Genomic DNA, 22,194 nt, shown 5'->3' with positions numbered 1-22,194 from the left:
ATTGTTGGGAAGAAAGAGAAATATCCTATTATGATGAATAAATAAAAAGGAATGCATTTCATTTCATTACGCACTCCAATTATCTACGCATTCTAATTATTAACTCAGGTGATAGCAACTCTATTTGTTATGCTACGGCGTTATTCGGGCATTGGGGTGGGGGGGGGGTGGGGGTCTATTTTTTTTAATGTGTTGAGATTGGCAAACTCTGGAAACAAGTCTACTTTTTTTGACACTTTCCACCTCTGTCTGTTCTGTTATGCGCGTCTCCAGGCCACTTCTTGACCGGGTGAAACTGTTGTTTTCCAACGAGTCAAAAGTATCGGGTGTCCACAAGGTGGTTCTCGTTATACATAAAGAATCACCTCTCGTAAGGATTTATGGCTCGAAAGGAATACGATTGGATGACCCCAACTTCTCCCAATTGGACAATAGGTCCCAGATTTTAACACTCTATAGAAACTTTGTTAGACTCGTAGGCTTCTTTAATAGAGAATCATACTTCAAAGTACAATTACTTAGCTATATTAAGTTCAGATTTCTCGATGACTATAATTATCGTCGCGAGAAGCTTCTACAGCATGCCGATTCCATCACTCCACTTGGTCACTCACAATTGATGCAAAGAGCAATCAATTCCCTCAATTTCCTCAACAACGCTTGTTGTATAGTCGATGAATCTACTTTTCCCAAAGGACGCCATGGAATGAACCAGGAGTTCCATATAATCGACTCCATTTTACAATTTGAAAATTCAAAAATGAGTCCTCGAATCGCAAAGGAATTCAAGGTGAAGAATTTGGAGGACGTTGAAAATTTCAGGGAGATCAGCTCTCTACGAAACAAGTTCACCAGGTTGGATTCACTTCCCAAAAAAGAGTGGTACAGCTACGTCGATGAATTGAATAAAGGCATCATCAATGGCCAAGTGCCGTTGAAAAAGCAAGCTTCTTATGACTTCGCCAGGGTCATCCTTACATTTGAACGAAACCTTCTTCAACTCGATGAAGACTGTAAACTACTGTTATAATCTACTAATATACTAATAAAACATTTAGATATTTGTGTCGGAAACGAACGAAGCGAACAAATGGACAGTACAGTGGCACATCTAAACGATTCGCACAGCTGAATATAAAAAAAATAGAAGGAGAAACAGACAAACAAAACGTTGGTAAACTCACTTAGTTCACCAACCAAGTGAACTCTTCACGTTCATAGGATTAGATATCCTTGGCATATATTTCTGTTGCATTTCGTGTTGAGCAGACGAGTCTCCCAATCTGATAGGTCCCTCGCTTGTGGAGGATGAATATGTGTAGTAAGAGGCCCCATCCTCCTTCGGATAAGACTCGGAAATCGATGAGTCAGGTCCGTATGCGTAATCGTCTGCAAATGGATCATTGGATTTCCGGTTCTTGCGGTGACGTCTGAAAAGAGCCACAACAACACCTAGGCATGTCGCCACACCAACAGATGATCCTGCAACAATTCCAGCAACTCTACCTCCGCTAACCTTCATCTTTGCGACAGAGGAGTTAGCTTGGGATGAAAAGTCCATGGATCCAAGACTCTGCGGAGTGACATTGCTGTCTATAGATCCATCTGAAGAACCAGAGTCCTCGTCTATCCAGAGTGATGTGGATCCTTCCAACAAGCTGTCGATAGGGATCTTACTGTCAATGAGACCGGCCAAAGTGTCCTGGGTACTTGACGGGTTCTGATAGAATTCTGATGATAAATCAGTTATAGCTGTCTGCAAAGCATCGATGTAGTCTTTCTTATAGTACACTTCAGCGACGGTGATAATGTAGTCTAGCTGAGAAGACGTATATGGAACAAGCTGTTTCACTATTATGTCAGTGCTGTTTACAAATGAATTAGCTAGCACATTTGGAAGATATTCAAAAATCTGGGCAGATGAGATAGAATGTTCCACGACAAATACGTAGTTAAGACTCTGCTTGAAACCAATTGTAATAAGGGTATCATCTTCTGGTACGGCAGCACTAGTTGCTGCCGGAGCAATGGCCTTGGGAAGAGCAGTGGTGGCCATGGAACTTGTCAATGAAAGGGCAGCTGAACCTGACTGAGTGACAATTACATCAGGAAGCCAGCCCGTGGTTGAACTTGTAATTGTAGTGGAAGGCTTGGAATCTGATTGTATTGTATCTGTATTCATGCCAGAAGCCGTAGAAGCGGTCCTGGTGGGTTTTGTTTGAGAAACCTGTGGACTATAGCTGGCAGTGGAAACTGCGTTACCTGTGGAGGTAGGTTCACTAGAATAGCCTAGAGTCACGCTAGAAGAGCCTGGAGTCACGCTGGAAGAGACTGGAGTCACGCCAGATGAGATTGCAGTTTCTGAAACTGATGAAGCTGTTGGTATCAAGATAGATGTTTCTGCAGATGGGGTAGCACTGGATATCTCGGAAGAGATAGAAAGAGCGGATGTAGCAGCAGAAGTTATAGGGCTAGAAATATCAGTAGATAAACTAGAGGTATCCAATCCCAATGAAATCGGACTCTCAGAAGACAACTCAGAATCGGAGGAAGAGACGGGATAGTATGGAGTTGAGGAAGAAGGAACAGAAGATGCGTCAATAGTTTCTGGAGTAGTAGGTGTGGTGATGGTAGAGACACCAGAAGTGGTGGTGGCAGCATTACCCGATTGAGAATTATCACTAACGGTGACGGAAGATTGCACTTCCGATGACTGTGAGAAGCCGCTTACCACTGTGGTTGCAGCGTTGTCAGGAGTGTTTGTAGACGATGCGGAAAGAAAACTAGTTGTGATTGCATCAGAGGCGACAGAAGAAGGAGATGCAACAGTAGTGGCAGCGTTCTCGGAACTGTAGGTCTGAGAGTCTATTGATTCTGTTGAAGCATCCGTACTAGAAGCGTCGGGTGAGTCCGTTGAGACATTCTCGGTGCTGGAAGCTTCCGGGGAGTCGGTTGAGACATTCTCGGTGCTGGAAGCTTCCGGGGAGTCGGTTGAGACATTCTCGGTGCTGGAAGCTTCCGGGGAGTCGGTTGAGACATTCTCGATGCTGGCAGCGTCCGATGAGTCGGTTGAGACATTCTCGGTACTGGCAGCGTCTGATGAGTCGGTTGAGACATTCTCAGTACTGGCAACGTCTGATGAGTCGGTTGAGACATTCTCGGTACTGGCAGCCTCAGATAAGTCCGTTGAAGCATTTTCAGTACTGGAAGCGTCCGGGGAGTCGGTCGAAGCATATTCAGTAGTGTCTGTCTTACTACCTACCGAACTGGTCTCGCCAGATTCCGATGTCATAGAAGTTGAATCACTATACAAAGACTTGGATATGGAAGAAAAGAAGCTGTTCAGAGATGAGGTGTCAGAAGAAGAGCCATTCAGATAACCAGGAATGGTCTGTACTGCTGTAGAAGTACCTAACTTTTCTAATTGCGAAATGTCGATTCCATTCTTCAAATCATCGTCGGCAGATCCTTGGGTATGAGCGTTGTTGTTAACATCGGCAAGAGCTGGTGTTACGAGTAGCAAAGATGCAAGTAAGAAAGAAAGCTTAGAAGCAAATTTCATGTTGTAATAAAGAGAGAATAACAGTTGGTAACAATGCAAAGGAGAGCGTGATTAAAAGAGCGAAAGACTGTTAGGCGGTGGAGTGTTGGGTATGTAAGCCTTAAAGCTGAGTTGACGCGGTTGCAAAAGTAGATTGTGTAGGCAATAGATGTTGATATCTACTAATGCTTCTGCGGATGTTGATACTATATCTATCCACTGCTGATGTTGCGATCAATTAACAAGAGAAAGCAAAAAAAGGAGATATAGCAAGTAAAGACTGAGAAGAAAAAAATCTGCTTTTGTTTTTATGAGGTATCAAAACAGAATGAATGATTCTGAGTGAGGGAAATTCCGTAATAATAACAACAAATAAAAAGTCAATAAAAATGAAGGGGAGCGAAAAAAATTGGAAAACTAAAGCGAATTTCAGATTCCTTCCCAAAGAAGATAATGATGCAGAATCGATTATATTTCAAATTGCGGTGGTACGAAACGGTTACGAGGCGAGCCTCAAAAAAGCCATAGAGCAACTAAAGAACTTTCCAAGGATCAATAGATATGAGGTGATATTGGTTGTTGTTTACAGGAAAGGTGAATATTGTTTGCCTATGTAGCCTTTTACGTACTTTGCCGTTGGTTCCTCTCACTCCTTCAGCTGGTACCTGCGTCAATGAAACACAAGAAAATTTTGATTCAAATCAGCATTACTCAATTAGGACGTGTTTGAGGCCGCAAAGGGGGGAGCGATGAAACCACACGCCACTCTGCTTAGCCACGTTGCTTGGCCATCGTTCCAGCTTAGCCACGTCTAGTATCAACATCTATCCTCAGCCTTGAGTCTTTCTACTCAACTGCTTAACCAATTGCCATGTCAGATCCCTTCAACATCGATAATGATGATCTAATCATCCAGTCGGATAACGATCAGCAGAAATCGGCTTTCCCTGAACCAATGCAAGATGTCACTATTGACTCCAGTTCACATGGGATTAACAATTCCATTGACAGCTCTGAGCGCAGAGGTCATCAAAAAACTTTCACCGGTGGACCGTTTTCTCTAAACTATTATAGAAAGTATTTTGACCTCAATACCAAGGACTTCTTTGCCAATTGCTGGAAAAGCTTGAATCCTTTCACTAAGCTCGATCAATACGAGTTTCAACAGGTCGGTGATCTGTACGGCCCGGTCTGGATTACGGCCACGCTTATCTTTTTGCTTTTCTTTTGCAATTCTGTCGCCCAGATAATCACCTCTTGGCTCCTAAACAAGTCTGAAGATGATACTGAGACGTTGCATATCAACTACTTCAAGATTCTACTTTCTTCCATCAATTTGCTATATGGTTACATTTTTATTGTTCCTTTATTGCTCTGGGCAGTGTTGAGGTTTTATTTCAAAGTTGTGAACGTCATTCCCGTGACCAAATTGATCTCGATGTACTCCTATTCAAATATACTTTGGATTCCTGCCGCCCTACTATCAGTTTTCAGAGGTCTTTTGGCTAACCATAACAGCTTGGATGCTGCTCTAAAATGGCTCTGTATAGTTATGGGTTCCATATTAAGTGGTGCAGGCATACTGGTAAGGTTGCACCAATATTTTTCGGTAATATTTGGCAGTGAATCCGAGCAAGACAGTAAAAAGCACCTTGGTGTTCTTATGGGGGCCTTAATTTTGGCGCATGTTGGCTTCTCTTTAGGTGTTAAAATGTGCTTCTTTGGAAAGTTATAAGGTTGTTCCGTCGAGTTTGTGTACTTAAATAGATTGTCTGTGGATTAGACTCAAGAAATATCATATTATCGGAACTATCAAAGTTGTAATCATAAATAACTGTGTATATGCAGAACGATGACAAGCCAAGTGAGAAAGCATTGCTCCTAATGAATGTGCAAATTAGCTACCACTATGAATATAAATAAGATATACACCACCACCACTGCATATTTCCATTTGTATCCTTTAACGCTCATATCTGGGCTCATTGCTGAGCTCTGTTGAACCTAAAATCACCTATTATTTTTACTCTCTCAATAACAGGTCAACCTACAAAACATGAAATGCACGTGTAGCTCAGTGGTAGAGCAGCAGATTGCAAATCTGTTGGTCGCCAGTTCAATCCTGGCCACGGGCTTTCTTTTTTGTAATGTCGTAGAGAAAGGAACAAACGTCACTTTGTTCCTTTTTTTGAAATATCTGGTAGCTATACATCAGCTCTATGTGATAGCCATCTCAGAAGTCATTCTAGAGGCTAATTTATCTTTTATTCCTCCTTACTGCTGACACCAGTGGCCATATTCTTCTTCTGCTTACTGAAAAAAAATTTTCCGGCGAACGCTGAAAATTCGGCGATTTCTCTAAGCGATTCTTTTCCCGTCGTCCTCGAAATCAAAGTGCTGAAAAGTTCCCCCACTGTACGACACAGTTTGATTTCATTGATTTCGTGTGATTAATCAGCATTATGGAACTGGACAAAGACTCAGAGGAAACCACGGAACACGTGAGATACCAGAAGCCCAGACGGTATGTTAAATCTCCGGATTTCAAGGCCAGAGATGCTAAAGTGGGGGAAATTCGTTCGTCTATTAAGGAAATCGATGAGCAGATCAGCAAGATTAGCAAAGACATTGAGGTGACTGTGACCCCTAAACCTATTCAGGAACAAAGAAAAGGTCTCACAATTGAACTCAGCAGTGTGATTAAAACACAAGGCGAATTGAAGAGAAAGAGACTCCAGATTAATGACCAAGTTAAAGCCATTGACTTGTCGCTCAAACAGAAGATCAATTCAATCCAAAACAAGACGTCGAAGCACAGTTTTAAGACTGCTGGAGAAATTGACAAGAGGGTGAAATCATTGGAGGACTTAATTGATACGGGTAGCTTGAAGATCGTCGATGAAAGACGATACATCAAGGAGATCTCTTCTTTGAGAAGGCTGAGAAAGGACTATGCATCGATTGAGGAAGAGCAAAAGCTCATCGATTCAGACAAAGAAAAGATCAAGGAATTGAAAAAATCAATTGGAGAGGCCAGTAATAAGGAGGCTCAGGCCGCATTTGAAAAGGTGACCAAGCAATTGGATGAGTTGTCATTGCAGACCAAGGACATTCAGAAGAAGAGAGATGATCTATTTTCCCTCAGAAGAGAATTGTACAAGAATAAGGATACTTTATACGATGAGATGCGTGCAATCAGACAGGATTATGACAACCAGTTCCAGAAATTTAAGCAGGATCTGGAGAACGAGAAAAAAAAGCGTGAGGAGGAGGAGAAGGCATACAGACTTGGTGTGAAAAAAGAAGAATTGGAGGCTCAGATTGCCAAAATCCAAGACGAGTCCAAGAAACCGGCCAACAGTAATGATATCGAGATTGTGGAGAACTTGCTAATTCATTTTGATCCTTCTCATGTCAAGACAGTATCATCCACGGCAATAGATGGCGATTCTAATAAGCTCAATACTCATCATAGGCAAGAGGTTAAAGTGGAGATGCCTACCAATGCTGTTCTGATCAAGAAAGAGCCAGAAAACTTCTTCAGTGGAAGTGGTAAGTCCAGAAAGAGTAAGAAACACGGTAATAAGAAGAGAGCAGTCAAGTTTATTCTTGAACCAGTCATTATTTCGCAGTTGTCTTCTTTGGGGATACCTTTACCAACATCTGAAGAGGATTCCAGGAAAACTATCGACCTTTTGAAGACCAAATTGGCCGGCTTCAAGGATACGCAAGACGAGAAAACGAAAGCCAACATTACTGCAGGTGAAGCCAAAGTGTCAGGCTTACAGAAGCAGATAGATGCTATAGAAGAAGATATTGAGAAAGAGACTGTCAAGATGGAGGAAGCCCACAAGAGTAAGGCTAAGGCCAAAGCTGAGAAAGACAATGAAGTTGATGCTGAAGTTGAAGTTGAAGTTGAAGTCGAAGCTGAAGTAGAAGCAGAAGCAGAGCCAGCCAGAGCTACTTCTGCAGAAAACTGACTGATTTATAGTGATCTACAATAGAAACACCAGACTAGCAAATAGGTAAGATAAATTAAGTTAAATAACTCACTTCTTCCCCTCTAATATGTCCTTGGAAACAAACTTCTCATCGCCAACTTCCAACTCCCTAGGAACTCCAACGTTTCTCTTTTTCTTCTTGATAACGTTCTCAATAAATGCCTCTCCTGCTTTATATGAAGATCTAACTAAAGGTCCCGATGCACAATAAAGGAAACCCATGCTTAGAGCCTGATCCTTCCAATAATCGAATTTCTCCGGTCTCACATACTCAACAACCTTCATATGTCTTCTTGTAGGTCTCATATACTGACCGAAAGTAACCACATCAACTTTATTGGCCCTTAAGTCTTTCAGAGTTTGCAGTATTTGCTCGTCAGTCTCTCCAAATCCAAGCATCACAGACGTTTTAGTCACCACTTTAGGATTGAACTCCTTGGCTGCTCTTAACACATTTAACGATTGTCTATATGTTGCCCTACGATCTCTAACGTAAGGAGTGAGCGCCTCGACAGTTTCCATATTATGGGCATAAACATCCAAATGAGATGTGGCCAACGTCTTGACGTCATCCAAATTTCCACGGAAGTCACCGCAAAGGACCTCTACTAGCGTTTTGGGTGACTTCTCCTTAATTTTCTCCACGGTTTCACGCAAGTGATTCGAACCTCCGTCCACCATATCGTCTCTATCCACCGTAGTAAGAACAACATAGCCTAAACCCCACCGGGAAATGGCCTCACCTGTCTTCTCAGGCTCCATAGGATCGACAGCGGCAGGATGACGATCAGTCTTGACCGAGCAAAAACGACAGCCTCTTGTGCACGTATCTCCCATCAACATAATAGTAGCCGTGGCCTCTGAACGCTTACCACCCCAGCACTCTCCAATATTGGGGCATCGAGCTTCCTGACAAACAGTAGAAAGGTGCAACTCCTTCAAGTCTGCACCTATCTTGTGGAAAGAACGGCCTTTAGGAATGGGCACTCTAAGCCATGGGGGCAGTCTGGCATCTGGGTCCTTTCTGGCAGCCTCTAACGGATCCACGAGGATATCTTTGGCACGGCCAGAGACAAAATCGGCAAACGACGGACCCACATTAAGCTTATCGTTAAACTTGGTGGCAGGTCTATGTCTTCTCTTAGTTGAAGAAGATGAAGATGAAGCGGAAGCAGAAGAAAAGGCGGAGGACGAAATAGCCCGCACATAAATCTTCACTCCGGTGGAAGATACTCTTCTAACAACATACATGATGACACAAATATATACAGAGATAAGAAAAAAGTAGTCGATGAAACGGAACAAATTCAATATTCAAATCCCTCCACAATTATTCCCCACCCACTCGCGGACAAAAAATGCACCGATCTTATCCGCTCGCCGTGGTAGGTGCTGGGCCGAAAGCGACCGGACGGTAAAAATTGTGGGGGGGGGGGGAAGCGGTGCGGGTGGAGGAGGTAGAAAGTACTCAAGTCAGAAAAAAGGCCGCCTGAGAGAAGTCATCAGGAGTAAGAAGGTTGGCACCCAGAATTACAATGCTTATCCATTAATTCATTAGTACATTACATCGAAAGGACTCATTCAGTCTGCTCATGCTCATACAGTCCACTGGTCAACGACACGTGATGAAGGGCGGGAGACTTTTTATCTTTCTTGGAAGCCTTCTCACCTAATCTCTTGGCAACAAGCTCGGCCAACTTCTGCTGACCTTTTTTCTCATCCACACGCTTCAACCAGGGATCTTCAAGAAGCTCAGTGTACGTAGGTCTATCATCAGGGTTTTTACTGAGACATTTACTCACAAAATTTCTTGCCTCCTTTGAGAACTTGCCTTCAGGCAACTCCGGTGGCTGTCCATCCACTATAGCACTTAACTGCGAAAAGATATTCGCATAAGTCTCTGGAGGATATGGATAACATCCCTTGGCTACTTCCAGGACAGACAAACCCAAAGACCATATATCCGACTGAACAGAGTAGCTTGAAACGTCAGGATTGGCGATCTTGATCCTCTCAGGTGCCATATAAGATTGGCATCCAATGTTTGTTCTAGCCAAAGATGCCACCAAATTACCACTAACTCCAAAGTCGCATAGCTTCACCTTACCGGCATCATTCACCAACATATTTGTAGGCTTAACATCTCTGTGAATAATGTTATGCTCATCTTTCAATTGCTTCAACCCCTTGACTACCTCCTTCGTTATGTAGCTGAGTTCAAGTTCGGGGATGCCTTCTCCATATATTCTATCTAACGATCCTCCTTGCATGTATTCAATGCACATATAGACCGCACCTTCAACGAAGAATGCTCCATAGAAGTCCACAATACACTCACTATTGCAACTGTGAAGAACTTCCAATTCCATAAGAATCTGACGGAATTTCGCATCGTCCAATTCAAGTCGGACTTCTTTCATTGCCATAATGACTCCTGTTGGCTTATGTAGAACTTTTGAAACAACCCCGTAATTACCACGGCCTAGCTCATCTAACACCTCCAAATCATCCATAGAAATACGAAACGATGATCCATTGGAGAAATCAACTCCCTTGGAGTGAACGGAAGCCTTTCCAGCAAAATTGAGAGACCCTGATTTGATATCGACGTATTTAGCAAAAGGAGCAAATAATCCCTGTGGCTTGTAGGGGCTGACTTTCACACCAGACAACGATGATATTGATGATGAGTCTGTCGAACTAAGAGACCCCGATGATAATGGTGCCCTTCTCGGTAATGCACTTTTTCTGGATTGATCCATCCCGCCGACGGAGAATGGAGTATGCAAATGATGATTTGAGAGGGAACTAGTAGCTGAGATACCAGCAGAAGGAGCTTTCATGGAACCACTAGATTTTCTTTTGATGCCCGAATGCTGTAATGAGTGTGACGGCGACCGCAGTTGAACCTGGGCTTGCGAATGCAGGGGAGTATGTAATGGCAGAGGTGTATGTGATTGCGGAGGTATATGCGATTGCAGATTTGTATGCAATTGCAGTGGTGTATGCGATTGTGAAGATTTATCATCTCTCAAGCTGAGCGCACTAAGGCTGATATTCATTCCTCTGCGCTCTGACAATGTTCTTTTGGGTTTTCCCCCACTGGAGGTACTGCTAGCAGAGTGATTAGCAGATTTTAATTCAGAATTATTCATATCGGAAATTCTCTTGACGTACTCTGCCCTATGAGAATCCATAAAAGATGATGAAGACGAGTCAGCTCGGGGAGAAGCTAACGGAGAACATAAGAGAGGTGACTGCAGTGGAGAAGGGCCAAAGGGACGACTCAGTAAAGTGGAATTTGAAGGAGAGTTGGATGATCTGGCCGAATTGACAGAAGCTGCGGAAGGCATAGATGCGAGCGAGGCATGAGAATTGCGGGAAGTACTGGAACCACTGGAAGTACTAAACCCACCAGAGCCACCAGAGCCACCAGAGCTGCCAGGACCACCGGAACCGTGGTTATCATGTGAATCGTGCAAATCGTCAGACTTCTTCTTCTTGGGGAGACGGAAACTGGTTCGACGTATGAGGGAAGGATCATCTGGATCGCTGCTAGTATTAGCATCGGAATCCGAGAGATCAGACGATGATTGCACATTTTGAGACATATGCTGTTGCATCTTCTGTTGACGCTTGGCCTGGAAGGCTAACAAACGAGCCTGAACATCAGGGTTCATATTTCGAAGAGACCTCTCTTTAGGTTGTATGGGGTCTGGTGAGGAGAGATACTGATCAGTCATAATGGAAGAGAGTAAAGAACGACAAGAAATGAAAAAGAGAGGAAGAGCTAAATTGGTTGGAAAGAAGACGAAACAAAAAATGAACAATAAAGGGAAAGACGGAGCTAAATAAGGAAACTACTAGACTAAAGAGAAAAGGGAAGTAGTTAGGCAGACACAATTAAAAGAAAGGGATGAAAATAATTGAAGAATCAGGTCAGCCGTGAGGCGTGTGCCTCTGCGGCGCGTCTCTACCGGGGGTCTACCAAATATCTCCACCGGGTGCTTCTACCAGGCCTCTGCGAAGATTCGAGGGCTGTGAACTCGTACGTGCTCATCCATTAAGGCCAGGGGAGTGCCGAACGCCAAGGGTTGCGAACTAGGACCCAATTAAGATACGTCTGACCTTCCCTTAACCAGTCACATAAACTAGCAAGTTGAAAGCGGGTTACTAGCTGCTTCTAGTCCAGGTAACTGGCAACAAACGCTATAACATTAACTGCGACCGCTACTGATAGCGGCTATTTTAACCGACATGCTAAATCCATTTCATCTCAACGTTCAGTATTAGACAACAGATTTAACGAGTCGAGCAGGAAAAAAATAACAAAATTAGACCTAACGTAGTTACGTCATTCTACGTAATACTACATAATGTTTCACTCGATTATGATGAATATTCTCCATTGTATATTATACTTTTGATCTCTCTTCAGCCGTTATTATTTTTCCATCCTCAAAGTAGTAACTGTAATTAATTAGGAGCTCTGAGCAGATCTCCTTGGCGCCGTCAAAAGGTGTCAAGTTTGGTGCCATGAGTACGCTGAGTGCTCCCACGCTCATCTTGTTCAGCTCCCTGAACTTTAGAACCTCCTGGAAGTATCTAAATAGCACATAGAGAACATCGTGGTTCAACTTGGGTAACGAACCAAGAACCTGCTTGAACTTCTTCACCGTATCGGCATCATAACCCGTACTCATCGTTAACTGCAGCAGCATTTTGGCTTCAGACTCCGGAATTATCGTTATATGTAGTGTTCTGAGAAAACGTTTCAACAATGTAGCGATGGAATGCACATCTGGGGGTGATTCAAGCCGCACAAAGTCACAGTCTCCCTGATCGTTAAAGATACGTTGGAGCTTATTCACCTCCGACATCATACCATTTAAACGGAAAATACCCTCGTTAAACACAGCGTTTTTCTCGTCCAAGTACGTAATGCATCTGTAGACAATGGAAGGTACAGGACAACCGGAGATCTTGTACTTCGGACATGTTTCGTATGCTTGCTCAAGCGTCGATCCAAAATACTTAGGCAATTCCTCGATCTTCTGGAAAACTCCCGTTTCCATCACTCTAGGATGTTCCAGAAGAGGCGACGCCGTCTTCTGAGACGTTGGAGATGCCATTACACTAGTACCTTCGTACGCCATGGCTTTAAATTCCAACACACCTCCCTTTGGATTAAGGCTATCCGCACTTCTGCTGAATCTACCAATACTTGCCTTAGATTGAGGACTACTCATATTAGATCCCATACCAACAGTATCCACAGCCAAGGCCGATGATGTTGAAGAGGTAGAGTGAGGGATATGGAGCGTGTCTCTGCTGAGTCGAAGTCCAAACCACTTCGAACTGTCATTGCTGGATGTTGACGGAGTGAGCCCACTTTTAAGACTGTCACGTGCTTGTGAAAAGTTCTTTCGTCTTGGCGAAGGAGAAGCTCTTGAAGAAGAAGAAACTGAAGCCCCGTCCATCACGCTGCTACCACTGGCCGAAATTGGCGAGATTTGCTCCATCTCTCTCGCGCTCGTAGTCAACAATTTATACCATTCCTCTGCATCTGGTCCGGATTCACAGTAAAGCGTCCAGTGATGATTTGTCTTGAACGTTCTCTTCTTGCGCTTTGAAACTGTAAGAATTTGGCCGTCCCTCGTCACTACAATCTCTGCAACACTCATAACATCTCTCAACTTTGAGTGGAGATCTTCTATACAGATCAAATGTTCAATTGTATCGTATTCCAGGCGAATCAACTTGTACGACTTCTTGAGACCACGACTACCCACAGACACAAAGAATCCTTCCCTTTTCGACATGTCGTGGTCTTCATCGGGGTTGAAGTACTCTGTAAAAAGCTTCCACACAGAAGCGCGCTTATTCTGTCTCATCACACGGCAAAGCTCTGCAACGTACATGCGAACGATAGTTTTTTGAGTATCCCAGTTAGTAGGATCAATTTTAAGAAAGTGCGAGGTATCCGGTAACTTGGGTAGGTTTACGAACATCTCTCGGCGAATATCTAGGTCCATAGTAAGCAGCTGGGAGTACCGTTTCTTCACCATGTAAAGCGGAATTAACTCTCCATCCCTTTCGCTTGAATTCACCATGAACTGGATTGTGAAATCGTCTTCCTCGCTACCCATAAGAGCTTCTGGATCCAACACTGAATAAACTGAGATAACGGTAGTATCGATTGAATTGACAAGATAATCATACTGTGCCGATCCTGTAGACAATCCCAAGCTAGGAGAAACATCATGGGGTATTTGGTGGGCCTGCTGAGTATGTCTGGCTTTTCTAGAAGGAGGTGGAAGCATTATTAAGGGGTCCGAAGATAGAGGCTCACCCATTTGAAATGGCCTGGTGACGGTCTGACGTAGAGGAGAGCCCATTCTTCGAGGAGAAATTCCGTGAGGTGCAAGTAGAGATGATTGGGAACCATTATTTATCGAGGAAGCTAATTCACCTACAGTGGCGGCAGCGGCTCCAGAGGCAGCTATAGAGACGGAGACATCAGAAGAGCTAGAAGTAGTCCTCTCCCAATTTCCTGGCGACGACGGTGACAACGGAGACGAGGGAGGACGAGGAGGAGGAAGGCTTGGCGCATTGATACGTGGTGAGAGAAATTCTGATTGCGTAGAATGAAGCGAAGGTGATCTATCAGGTAACCGGTCTTGGGGTTTCTTCTCGAACTCGAAGCGATCGTCGGACGAAGGTTCAGTTGCCTTGGATGAATTGTGGAAGGTAAGGGAATTGCCTGCATTAGTCGGTCTCACGGGAGAAGCGTGCCTGCTGTTAGACCTGGATCTGGCCAACACTTTCCCTATTAATACTTGTGAGACAGAATCTGGATGCAATTCTGCAGGCTCCAGAAGGGTTGAATTTGTACTCGATCGCTGCGTCTGCGAAGGAGGAGTTAATGGATTAGCTACTATATGAACAGGCGACCGTGGAATGACCTTGATAGGAGACAGTTTCGAATAGCTTGATGAGGCTGCTGATACAACAGAGTCACGAATCACCGCACGACGCTCACTGCGCTCAGGAAGCTCGATTTCATTGGCCGGATCGCTGCTAGTTGACTTCTTTCCCAATTGAACTTGAAGAGAGCTTATCACGTCATCTTTCTGCTTCATCTCGAATGCAAAGTTCTGTATCTGTTCCTTCAACCGTGTGTTCTCCGTTTCTAGATGTACAATTCGAGGGTCTTCTGCCTTCGATTGCACTTCCAAATCCCTGTTGAATTCCTGCATTGGAAGTCGAACAAACTCATGGACGCTGCCCAAATCCATCTCCTCACTCACGTCCGTACCAGACGGAGGAGAACTGCTGTAATCTACAGGTATCGAACCCGCAGATGAATCAGGGTCTAAATGTGACGTTACCCCGTACCTCTGTCTCGGTGGTGGTGGTGATGGTGGTGTTACACTTACGCTGCTTTCCATTTCGTTGAATGCAGCCTGTCCTAAAGTAGTCCGTCTGTGTTAAAGTGCGTTAATTGATTACACAAAGACAAGAAAAAAAGAATCGACAAGGAAAACACACGAAGTCGATGACGCAAGACATCAAACGCGAAAATATACGGAACAGTCGCGGAAACAAATAAAATACAATGATATTAACCTAAATACTAAGAGATACGCTCGCTTATACCTTTCCTTTCTTCTCTAAATTCACATATTCGTCCCAGAGTTTCACCAATTGCTTCTTCTCGTTAGTCTCTATCTCAAGCTTCTTTTTAAGCGCAGTAATATCTCTTTTAAGTGCTTCATTGTCCTTGGTGAACTTCTTCACCTTACCCATCCACTTCATCTCGTATCCTTTCTTCAACGTAGCCACTTTTTGCTCGTGTTTGGCAGAGTACTGCAGGTACAAATCTTGTGCCAGCTTTTCCAGTTGCTCTTCCAAATTGTTCTCGTTGTTTCCGATCTTCTTCTGGGCTACACTCAATTCTTGTTGGACCGTACTAAGTTGGTTCTTTAATTTCGTCAGATCGTCGCTCTCATTCCTCTGTTTCGCTTGCACTTCAGTCTCTGCAGAGGAAAGCCTCGTTCTCAAACTATTAACTTTCTTTTTGGCCTTCTCCAATTCCAAACTTTGATCTTCAGTTTCCTTCCTGGCCTTCTCTAATTTCTCCTTACTAGTATTAAACTGAACATGCAACTTCTTTAATTGCGAATCCGTCTCATCGTTAATGCTCTTGAGATTCTTTATCATCACCTCGTTTTCCGACTTCTCCTCAACGAGACTCTTAACTTCTGCCTGCTTGAGTTCTAATGACGATTGAAGCTCGTGCTGTAACAATTTACATTTCTCGAGCTCTTTTTCAAGCTTATCCGTCTGTTCAGAAAGCTTCTCCCTTATCTCAGACTCTTCCGTCAACTTTTCTTGCAAATTCTTCGCCGTCCGCATCAGTTCCGTGTAGAGCCCCTTGTATTTCTCCAATTTCGACTCACATATCCGAAGCTTGAGGCCACTTATACTGTATTTCTTGTCGGCACTAGAAGCAACCTCTAAAGCTGAATCCGCATGATTTTTACTACTTTCCATTAAAGCTTTGTAATGATCTCTTTCTCGCCCAAGTTTCTCAATCCTATCTTTCAATTCATTATGCTTTTCTCTGGTATTGTTCAATTCCAAGCCGAGATCTTTCAGGCTTTTTGATTTCATGTCCAATGCCTGGTCCAAAGAACGGATATGTTCTTCAAGGCTTCGCTTCATCGCCTGAACTTGCGCTGGTGTAAATATGGCCTTCTCATATTGCTGCCGGTGTTCCAAATCTTCCTGTTCCTGCTCGAGATCCTGCAGCTCCTTGTCCTGTTCTATAGACTCCGCTTCCGTCCGAATTCGTGCTAACGGTGATAGCATATTATTGTCAATCCTAACAGGTGACATTCGAAGATTACTATCATAGCTATCATCATCTTCGCTTTGCTCGATCGATGATTTATCATCCAACGAACCAATATCACGTATGCTATTCTTATTGTTAAAATGCTTCAGCTGCTGAAACACCTCTGTTTCTCCATCGATGTCCTGGTCCACAATACTTCCCTGGCTGACATTGGCAAGGGGACTATTTTCGGGATCCAAGACAGAATGATCGTCGTTGTTATCGTTGATGTTTCCTTCTAAATTCATCTTAGACTCGTCAATTATTCTGCGGTGATGAGCCCTTCGTGGGGTTGTCTTCTTGCCACCATTCTCGTCAGAGTCTCTTCTGACAGGAGTGTGATAATTATTAGATTGCTCTTCTAGCCGCTGTCTCTTTGCGATCGTATCGACCGACGCAGAAACACGCTTTTTACGTGTTTGATGACTGTTCACGGGAGAAGATTCAACGTCATCATCATTGTTCAGGTTAGGAAGTGCTGCAGAGACAAGTTTTTGCGGTGACGCGTCAAAAAAGGCTCCCTCGGCGTCAGCGTCAACGTCAGCACCAGCATCGGCATCGGCATCGGCATCGGCATCGGCATCAGAATTACCCGGTTTTTTACCGTTCTCCTTGTCAAGAGTAACCAAATCAGCAGTCAAGTCGTGTTTGGCACCAACAATATCCAGCTTCTTGTGATTGGTGTCCTTAATACAAGTGAGAGGATGTCTTTTGACCTCAATAGTAGTGGAAATGCGCTTAGGAGACATCGAGTACCTCCTATTTGACGAATGACGTGCTTCATGTTTATAGGTCAAGCCATGGGGAATCGTACGATAATCGATTGAGTCTGTGGAAGTAGTAGAAGTTGTGGCTGGTGTTTCATTAACGAGTTTCTCACCCATTTCTTCAGAGACTTTTGCCATTGAATAGCAAAAGAAAAAGCTTTGGAAGGTATATCAGGGCAAGATAAGAAAGAAGAGGATTCACTGTACCTTTTTTTGCTTTATTTTATGAAACGCGTTTGAGTAAACAATAAGAAGGTGCAAGGATGTACACAATGGAACATGGGAGAAACAGAAGACAGAAAGAGATGTGGAAAAAGTTTATATGGGTGAGGAGAAGAATAAGGGAAAGAGTAAGCGGGTAGCTGAACACTTGGCTCTTCCTGGAAAAGGTTGTAATATAATTCTGAGGAAACATGTCGAATGTTGAATGTGTGAGTATTTTTGGGGGAAGATAAGGTGAATGCAATAGCAGTAATACTAACAAAGAGTGTAGACTCAACTATACGAGAGGATCATTGAAGATGTAATTCAAGAGTCGAGGCAGGATTTCGACGACTCCGGCATCGATGAGCAGACACTGATGGATCTTAGAAATACTTGGAGAGCGAAATTAAGTAAATCTGGGGTGGGTAAGTTTACGTGGGATCAACAGAGAGAGGAGGAGGAGGTGCAGGAGAAGGCAGCTGAAGCAGCAGCGTCCGCAGCTTCTGCAGCGGCAGCAACTGCCACAACAGCAACAACAGCAAACTCCGGAGTGGGAATAACACAAGGAGGAGTGAATATAGGAGCTGTGGGAGGTACGACAGGCACGGCATATACAGGCATGACTACCAGCACATTCAGCGGGGGAGCAACGACAGGTACGTCCACAGGATACATGAATTCGGCAGAATTTGGAGAAACCGGACTGGCATTACCGAAATCAGAGCCCAGTACGGCAAATATAATATTACCTGGTGGAGGATCGGCGCAGGATTCCTTGGGGGGACCGCTTGGAGAATTAGAAGGAAGAGGACCAAAACTTGAGCAGTCCGATGGAGCGGGTGAGATAGAGTTTACTATGGATATTAACCAACTACCGAAGAACCTAAGAAAAGAAATTGAAAGAAAAAGAAGAAGAGCAAGAAGAAGAAGAGGAAGACAACACATATTAATACAAGCCGATGGATCCGATGGACTCGATGGCACCAATGGAACCAGTGGAACCGATCAGTCTTCGGGATCGGATGATTCAGATCTGGGATCAGATCTTGGTATTGATTCGGATGAAATTAACTCCGATTTGGACGATCCTGAAGACGAGGACGACATCAACTCGGATGAAGACAACGACGATCCCGAAGCCAACATCATGTTGTGTCTTTATGACCGTGTTCAGAGAGTGAGAAATAGATGGAAGTGTAATTTAAAGGATGGAATTGCCAATATCGACGGAAGAGACTACGCTTTCCAAAAGGCTACGGGAGATTCAGAGTGGTGAAATGATCATTTATCGTTCTTTCCTCTTTTCTCGCACTCGCTTCGGTACGTTACGATCTTCAAAAAATTTGAAATTTCACCATATCTACTTAACCTACGTACTACTAATTCTTTATTCGTGCACTTAATGATTCGTTATATTGATACCGCTTGGCTAAGTCGATCCTTCAGCATATCTGTTCGTCAGCTCACGAAGAGTAGTCGCATTGATACGAGGATAGACCCTCCCCTGAGTGAGATGCAGTTCCCTAAGATAATTGATGAGAGCAGTCTCAGCGATGAACAGAGGCAGAAATTGATCACGGAAAAGCTGGAAATGTCCAAGAAAATGAAACAGTTTTCCCGAAAACAGCAGGAAGAGATAGAGAATATCTCGTCGCAACTCTATACACCGAGAAACCCTCTAGAAGAGCCATCAAAGGCAGACCTTATCAAGCAGAGAATAGCGTCTATAGAAAAAAGACTCGAGGCCCAGAAGAGGCGTGAAGAGCTACATTTACTGGTATTGAAGGAGAAGCAAAAGGAGTTACTTAAGCCACAGATACGTGACTTTAAGAGACCAATTGCATCATTTTTACTACTTGCCATGGCTACTTACATGGCATTGCAATACATGTGGTTCTCTTTCGAAGGAGAGGAAAATGTCAGAGACAAGGAGAACTTGACTAGAAAATACGAAGAGAAAATACAGCAGCTATTGGACGAACAGAGAGAGTTGGTAGATAGAAAGGAAGACGAGGAAAAGAAGAAGAAGAAGCAGTGGTGGCTTTGGTGATAGTAGTAAATCGCATTAATACATTGTATATATATTATCTAGTAAACTTGTCTGCAGGTAAAAGCTTTTGGACATGCTGGTACAACAACTCCCTGGATACAGCCAACTGTTTCACTATGAATCTTCTCCTGAAATCGGCCCAATTGTGAGCCTGAATCAAAATCAAAAGACAGAATCCCTCTATAATCATAGTGGGAGTATTGCAGATCAACTGCCCAGTAATACTCCAATGAAGTGCAGAAGCTATGAAAAGTAAAATCATCACAGCCACCACTGCTATCACCACAGACCACTGATTCGAACACAGATAATTAACATACTCCGAGAATCTATAAATGAATGTTCTGTCAACCACATAATTCCGAAGCCTGTATTCTATACCTGCCACGTCCAACAACTCCTGCGAATCATCTAGAAGCTCGCCAAACCGCTTCTCCTCATAATTGGTAATGGAGTAGTAAATTTCACGAAGTGTGAAACCGTCCACAAATCCTACCAATCCGGTAAATGTACCTATTATCAACCACCAATTACTGTCCCAGTTCATTCTACTTCCAAAGCCAAGCCAAATGGCAAACACAAAGCATGAGATCACCAATCCTATGCCTGTGCCAATGATTTGTGCGTATGCTGAAATGATCTTCTTGATACCCAAACGCTTCACAGGTGGAATTTCCACGATCTCATTGTCCTCTAAATCCCCGGTAGCGTACCTTGCCATTCCCTCAATCTTGCAATCCAAAGTACACAACTTCTGCATCTGTTCACGAATGTATCCATCGTTCCTATCTCTGACGTTTTCAAGTAGGATCGATGTAATAAGTAACACCACAGCAGTAGTAGTGTTGATAAATAGCTGCCAGTTGTCATTCCACTTAGAATAATGTGGATTAGAACCCGTTCTCTGTCCTGTGAAAGGAGGAGAATTGCCGGTGACGATATAGAGGTTTCCACAACCAATCCAGACAAATATGCCAATCCAATAAATCACCACCGATGGCAAAGAGCCCAAACATTGACTCAGAAATGTGCATAACTTATCGAACCAGTTCTGCGCGGGTAATTTGACCTCAGCCTCGATAGATCTCTGAAGGTCATCAAACAATGAAGAGCCAGTTCCTCGGTTTTCAAGAGAAGCAGATGTTATGTAAGAACCTTCTTTCTTCTCACTCACAACGATTCCGGATAGAGCTTTAGTTCGTCTAGTCAAGACATCCAGTAACCGCCTATGAGTAAGAAACCGCGACTTCAACCGTCCGTACAACTTAAGGAAGCTGGTACTGTCGTCAAGTTGCTGACGCATTAATAACGTATCCCAAATGTAAGTCTGAATTGATTGACCATCCTGCATGATAATTTGCCAGGTTTGGGGTGCATTGTAGACTATACCAAGCACTATCCAAAGAGCCAATATGATCCACATAGCCATAAACATATACATTGAGCCAGCCATGCGTACAACTTCAACAATTATGCGATCCAAAACTGAAACATAGCCATCTTCGTATCCGTTGGTGACCTCATATCTGTCCAATTTAGAGTCTCTTTCCATGCTCGCAGACTGAACCGACTCGGGTTCCCAGATCTCGTCAAACCTATCCGGATAGGTCATGTTGCTCTTAACGAGAAGCGTTGACTGGTTTTTCAACACAAAAATGCTACTGAGCTTTACAGATAAGGGGACTTTCATCGTCAAGTAAATGGTAAGAGAATGAATTATATATGGTAAATAGGAGAGTGAAATTCTGTATGGAAATTTTAAATCCGCTAGATGCTCGTATTTTCCCAAAAGAGTAGATGCTGATTTGGAGAGGAGAGGGATAAAACCAGACTCTTCAACAATTGCACGGCCTACAGCAGTTATAAGGAATATTCTATCTATTCACTGTAATACTTAAAACTAGTCATCCTTATTGGAAGTACTGCATACTCTTTCCAATCTGCTTGGCACTCTCAGTAAAAGCAGTCTTAACACCCTGGAGATCGGCACCGTTGATTTTATCGGACACAGCAATCAGCTGGTCAAAATCATAAGCAGCAAGAAGCGTCTCAATATCGGCGTCAATGAAAGCAGCCTTATCCTCGTCGCCAAAGTACTTGTTGTCTTTAACAGCATTTCTAATGGCTCTCTTGGCTTTCTTTTTAGCACTTTTGACGGCCTCCTTGGACTTCTTGTGGGCAGCCTTTTCAACTTTGGCCTTAACTTCAGACTCTGCTTTAGCTTTAACCTCCGCTTCCTCCTTGGCCTTAGCTTCCTCGGCAGCTTTTCTAGCACCGGCATCTTTCTCCCATTTCTTTCTGGCCTTTTCCTCCTTCTCTGCCTGCTTAAAGGCCTTGATTCTAGGATCCTCATTGTGTGCTCTCTTGACTAGCTCTGCAAGACGTTTGTTATCTTCAGTCTTTCTCTTTCTTCGGGCATTGTTGTTCTTCTTTTCAATGTATCTCTTGTGATCTCTGTTGGAAGTATCATCTGGAACCTCTTCATCTAAAAACTCAAACGATCTCCAAGAGTCAAAATTATTCCAGAATTTGTAGAATTCCTCAATTTCATCCTGACTAGCTTTATCATCTCCTAGTTCGGGAACAGGCTGTTTGGTAGAGAACCTGGCCTCAGCTTTGAACACTGGTCCCCACGCTTCAAAGAAATCTAGTTTCTTGTTGGTAGGTGGTGCAACATTTGCAGCCTCGTCAACAGAATCAAACTGTCTTCTTTTAACAGAATCAGTCAAAGC

General features: G+C 43.5%; 10 protein-coding genes and 1 non-coding gene across 11 annotated transcripts; 5 read left to right on the top strand and 6 right to left on the bottom strand.

Annotated features, from left to right (window-relative positions):
• Window positions 1-1,189: 1,189 nt before the first annotated feature.
• Window positions 1,190-3,562, bottom strand: FOA43_004591 (uncharacterized protein; the record flags this gene model as incomplete). Its single annotated transcript, XM_038924821.1, has 1 exon — window positions 1,190-3,562. The coding sequence occupies one exon, from the start codon at window positions 3,560-3,562 to the stop codon at window positions 1,190-1,192; it is 2,373 nt and encodes a 790-aa protein (XP_038780749.1).
• An 850-nt stretch (window positions 3,563-4,412) lies between these two features.
• FOA43_004590 (uncharacterized protein) lies at window positions 4,413-5,276 on the top strand (the record flags this gene model as incomplete). The annotated part of the gene is made up of 1 exon (XM_038924820.1): window positions 4,413-5,276. One exon carries the CDS (start codon window positions 4,413-4,415, stop codon window positions 5,274-5,276), a length of 864 nt encoding a protein of 287 aa, XP_038780748.1.
• A 328-nt stretch (window positions 5,277-5,604) lies between these two features.
• Window positions 5,605-5,676, top strand: FOA43_004589. The gene has a single exon. It is a non-coding gene; the product is annotated as a tRNA-Cys (tRNA).
• Window positions 5,677-5,688: 12 nt separating this feature from the next.
• On the top strand, window positions 5,689-7,521 carry FOA43_004588 (uncharacterized protein; the record flags this gene model as incomplete). Its single annotated transcript, XM_038924819.1, has 2 exons — window positions 5,689-5,693; window positions 6,000-7,521. The coding sequence occupies 2 exons, from the start codon at window positions 5,689-5,691 to the stop codon at window positions 7,519-7,521; spliced, it is 1,527 nt and encodes a 508-aa protein (XP_038780747.1).
• Window positions 7,522-7,590: 69 nt separating this feature from the next.
• On the bottom strand, window positions 7,591-8,793 carry FOA43_004587 (uncharacterized protein; the record flags this gene model as incomplete). Its single annotated transcript, XM_038924818.1, has 1 exon — window positions 7,591-8,793. One exon carries the CDS (start codon window positions 8,791-8,793, stop codon window positions 7,591-7,593), a length of 1,203 nt encoding a protein of 400 aa, XP_038780746.1.
• Window positions 8,794-9,119: 326 nt separating this feature from the next.
• On the bottom strand, window positions 9,120-11,285 carry FOA43_004586 (uncharacterized protein; the record flags this gene model as incomplete). The annotated part of the gene is made up of 3 exons (XM_038924817.1): window positions 9,120-10,392; window positions 10,720-10,774; window positions 10,958-11,285. 3 exons carry the CDS (start codon window positions 11,283-11,285, stop codon window positions 9,120-9,122), a joined length of 1,656 nt encoding a protein of 551 aa, XP_038780745.1.
• A 672-nt stretch (window positions 11,286-11,957) lies between these two features.
• Window positions 11,958-14,993, bottom strand: FOA43_004585 (uncharacterized protein; the record flags this gene model as incomplete). Its single annotated transcript, XM_038924816.1, has 1 exon — window positions 11,958-14,993. The coding sequence occupies one exon, from the start codon at window positions 14,991-14,993 to the stop codon at window positions 11,958-11,960; it is 3,036 nt and encodes a 1,011-aa protein (XP_038780744.1).
• A 202-nt stretch (window positions 14,994-15,195) lies between these two features.
• Window positions 15,196-17,325, bottom strand: FOA43_004584 (uncharacterized protein; the record flags this gene model as incomplete). Its single annotated transcript, XM_038924815.1, has 1 exon — window positions 15,196-17,325. One exon carries the CDS (start codon window positions 17,323-17,325, stop codon window positions 15,196-15,198), a length of 2,130 nt encoding a protein of 709 aa, XP_038780743.1.
• A 296-nt stretch (window positions 17,326-17,621) lies between these two features.
• Window positions 17,622-18,688, top strand: FOA43_004583 (uncharacterized protein; the record flags this gene model as incomplete). Its single annotated transcript, XM_038924814.1, has 3 exons — window positions 17,622-17,639; window positions 17,702-18,251; window positions 18,369-18,688. 3 exons carry the CDS (start codon window positions 17,622-17,624, stop codon window positions 18,686-18,688), a joined length of 888 nt encoding a protein of 295 aa, XP_038780742.1.
• A 126-nt stretch (window positions 18,689-18,814) lies between these two features.
• On the top strand, window positions 18,815-19,462 carry FOA43_004582 (uncharacterized protein; the record flags this gene model as incomplete). Its single annotated transcript, XM_038924813.1, has 1 exon — window positions 18,815-19,462. The coding sequence occupies one exon, from the start codon at window positions 18,815-18,817 to the stop codon at window positions 19,460-19,462; it is 648 nt and encodes a 215-aa protein (XP_038780741.1).
• Window positions 19,463-19,496: 34 nt separating this feature from the next.
• FOA43_004581 (uncharacterized protein) lies at window positions 19,497-21,152 on the bottom strand (the record flags this gene model as incomplete). Its single annotated transcript, XM_038924812.1, has 1 exon — window positions 19,497-21,152. One exon carries the CDS (start codon window positions 21,150-21,152, stop codon window positions 19,497-19,499), a length of 1,656 nt encoding a protein of 551 aa, XP_038780740.1.
• Between the last annotated feature and the right edge of the window lie 1,042 nt (window positions 21,153-22,194).

This window comes from Brettanomyces nanus, chromosome 4 (assembly GCF_011074865.1).
Source record: "Brettanomyces nanus chromosome 4, complete sequence".
Classification (NCBI taxonomy): Eukaryota; Fungi; Ascomycota; class Pichiomycetes; order Pichiales; family Pichiaceae; genus Brettanomyces; species Brettanomyces nanus.
Note: the sequence above shows the minus strand (reverse complement) of the source record. Positions and strands in the feature narration are given on the sequence as shown.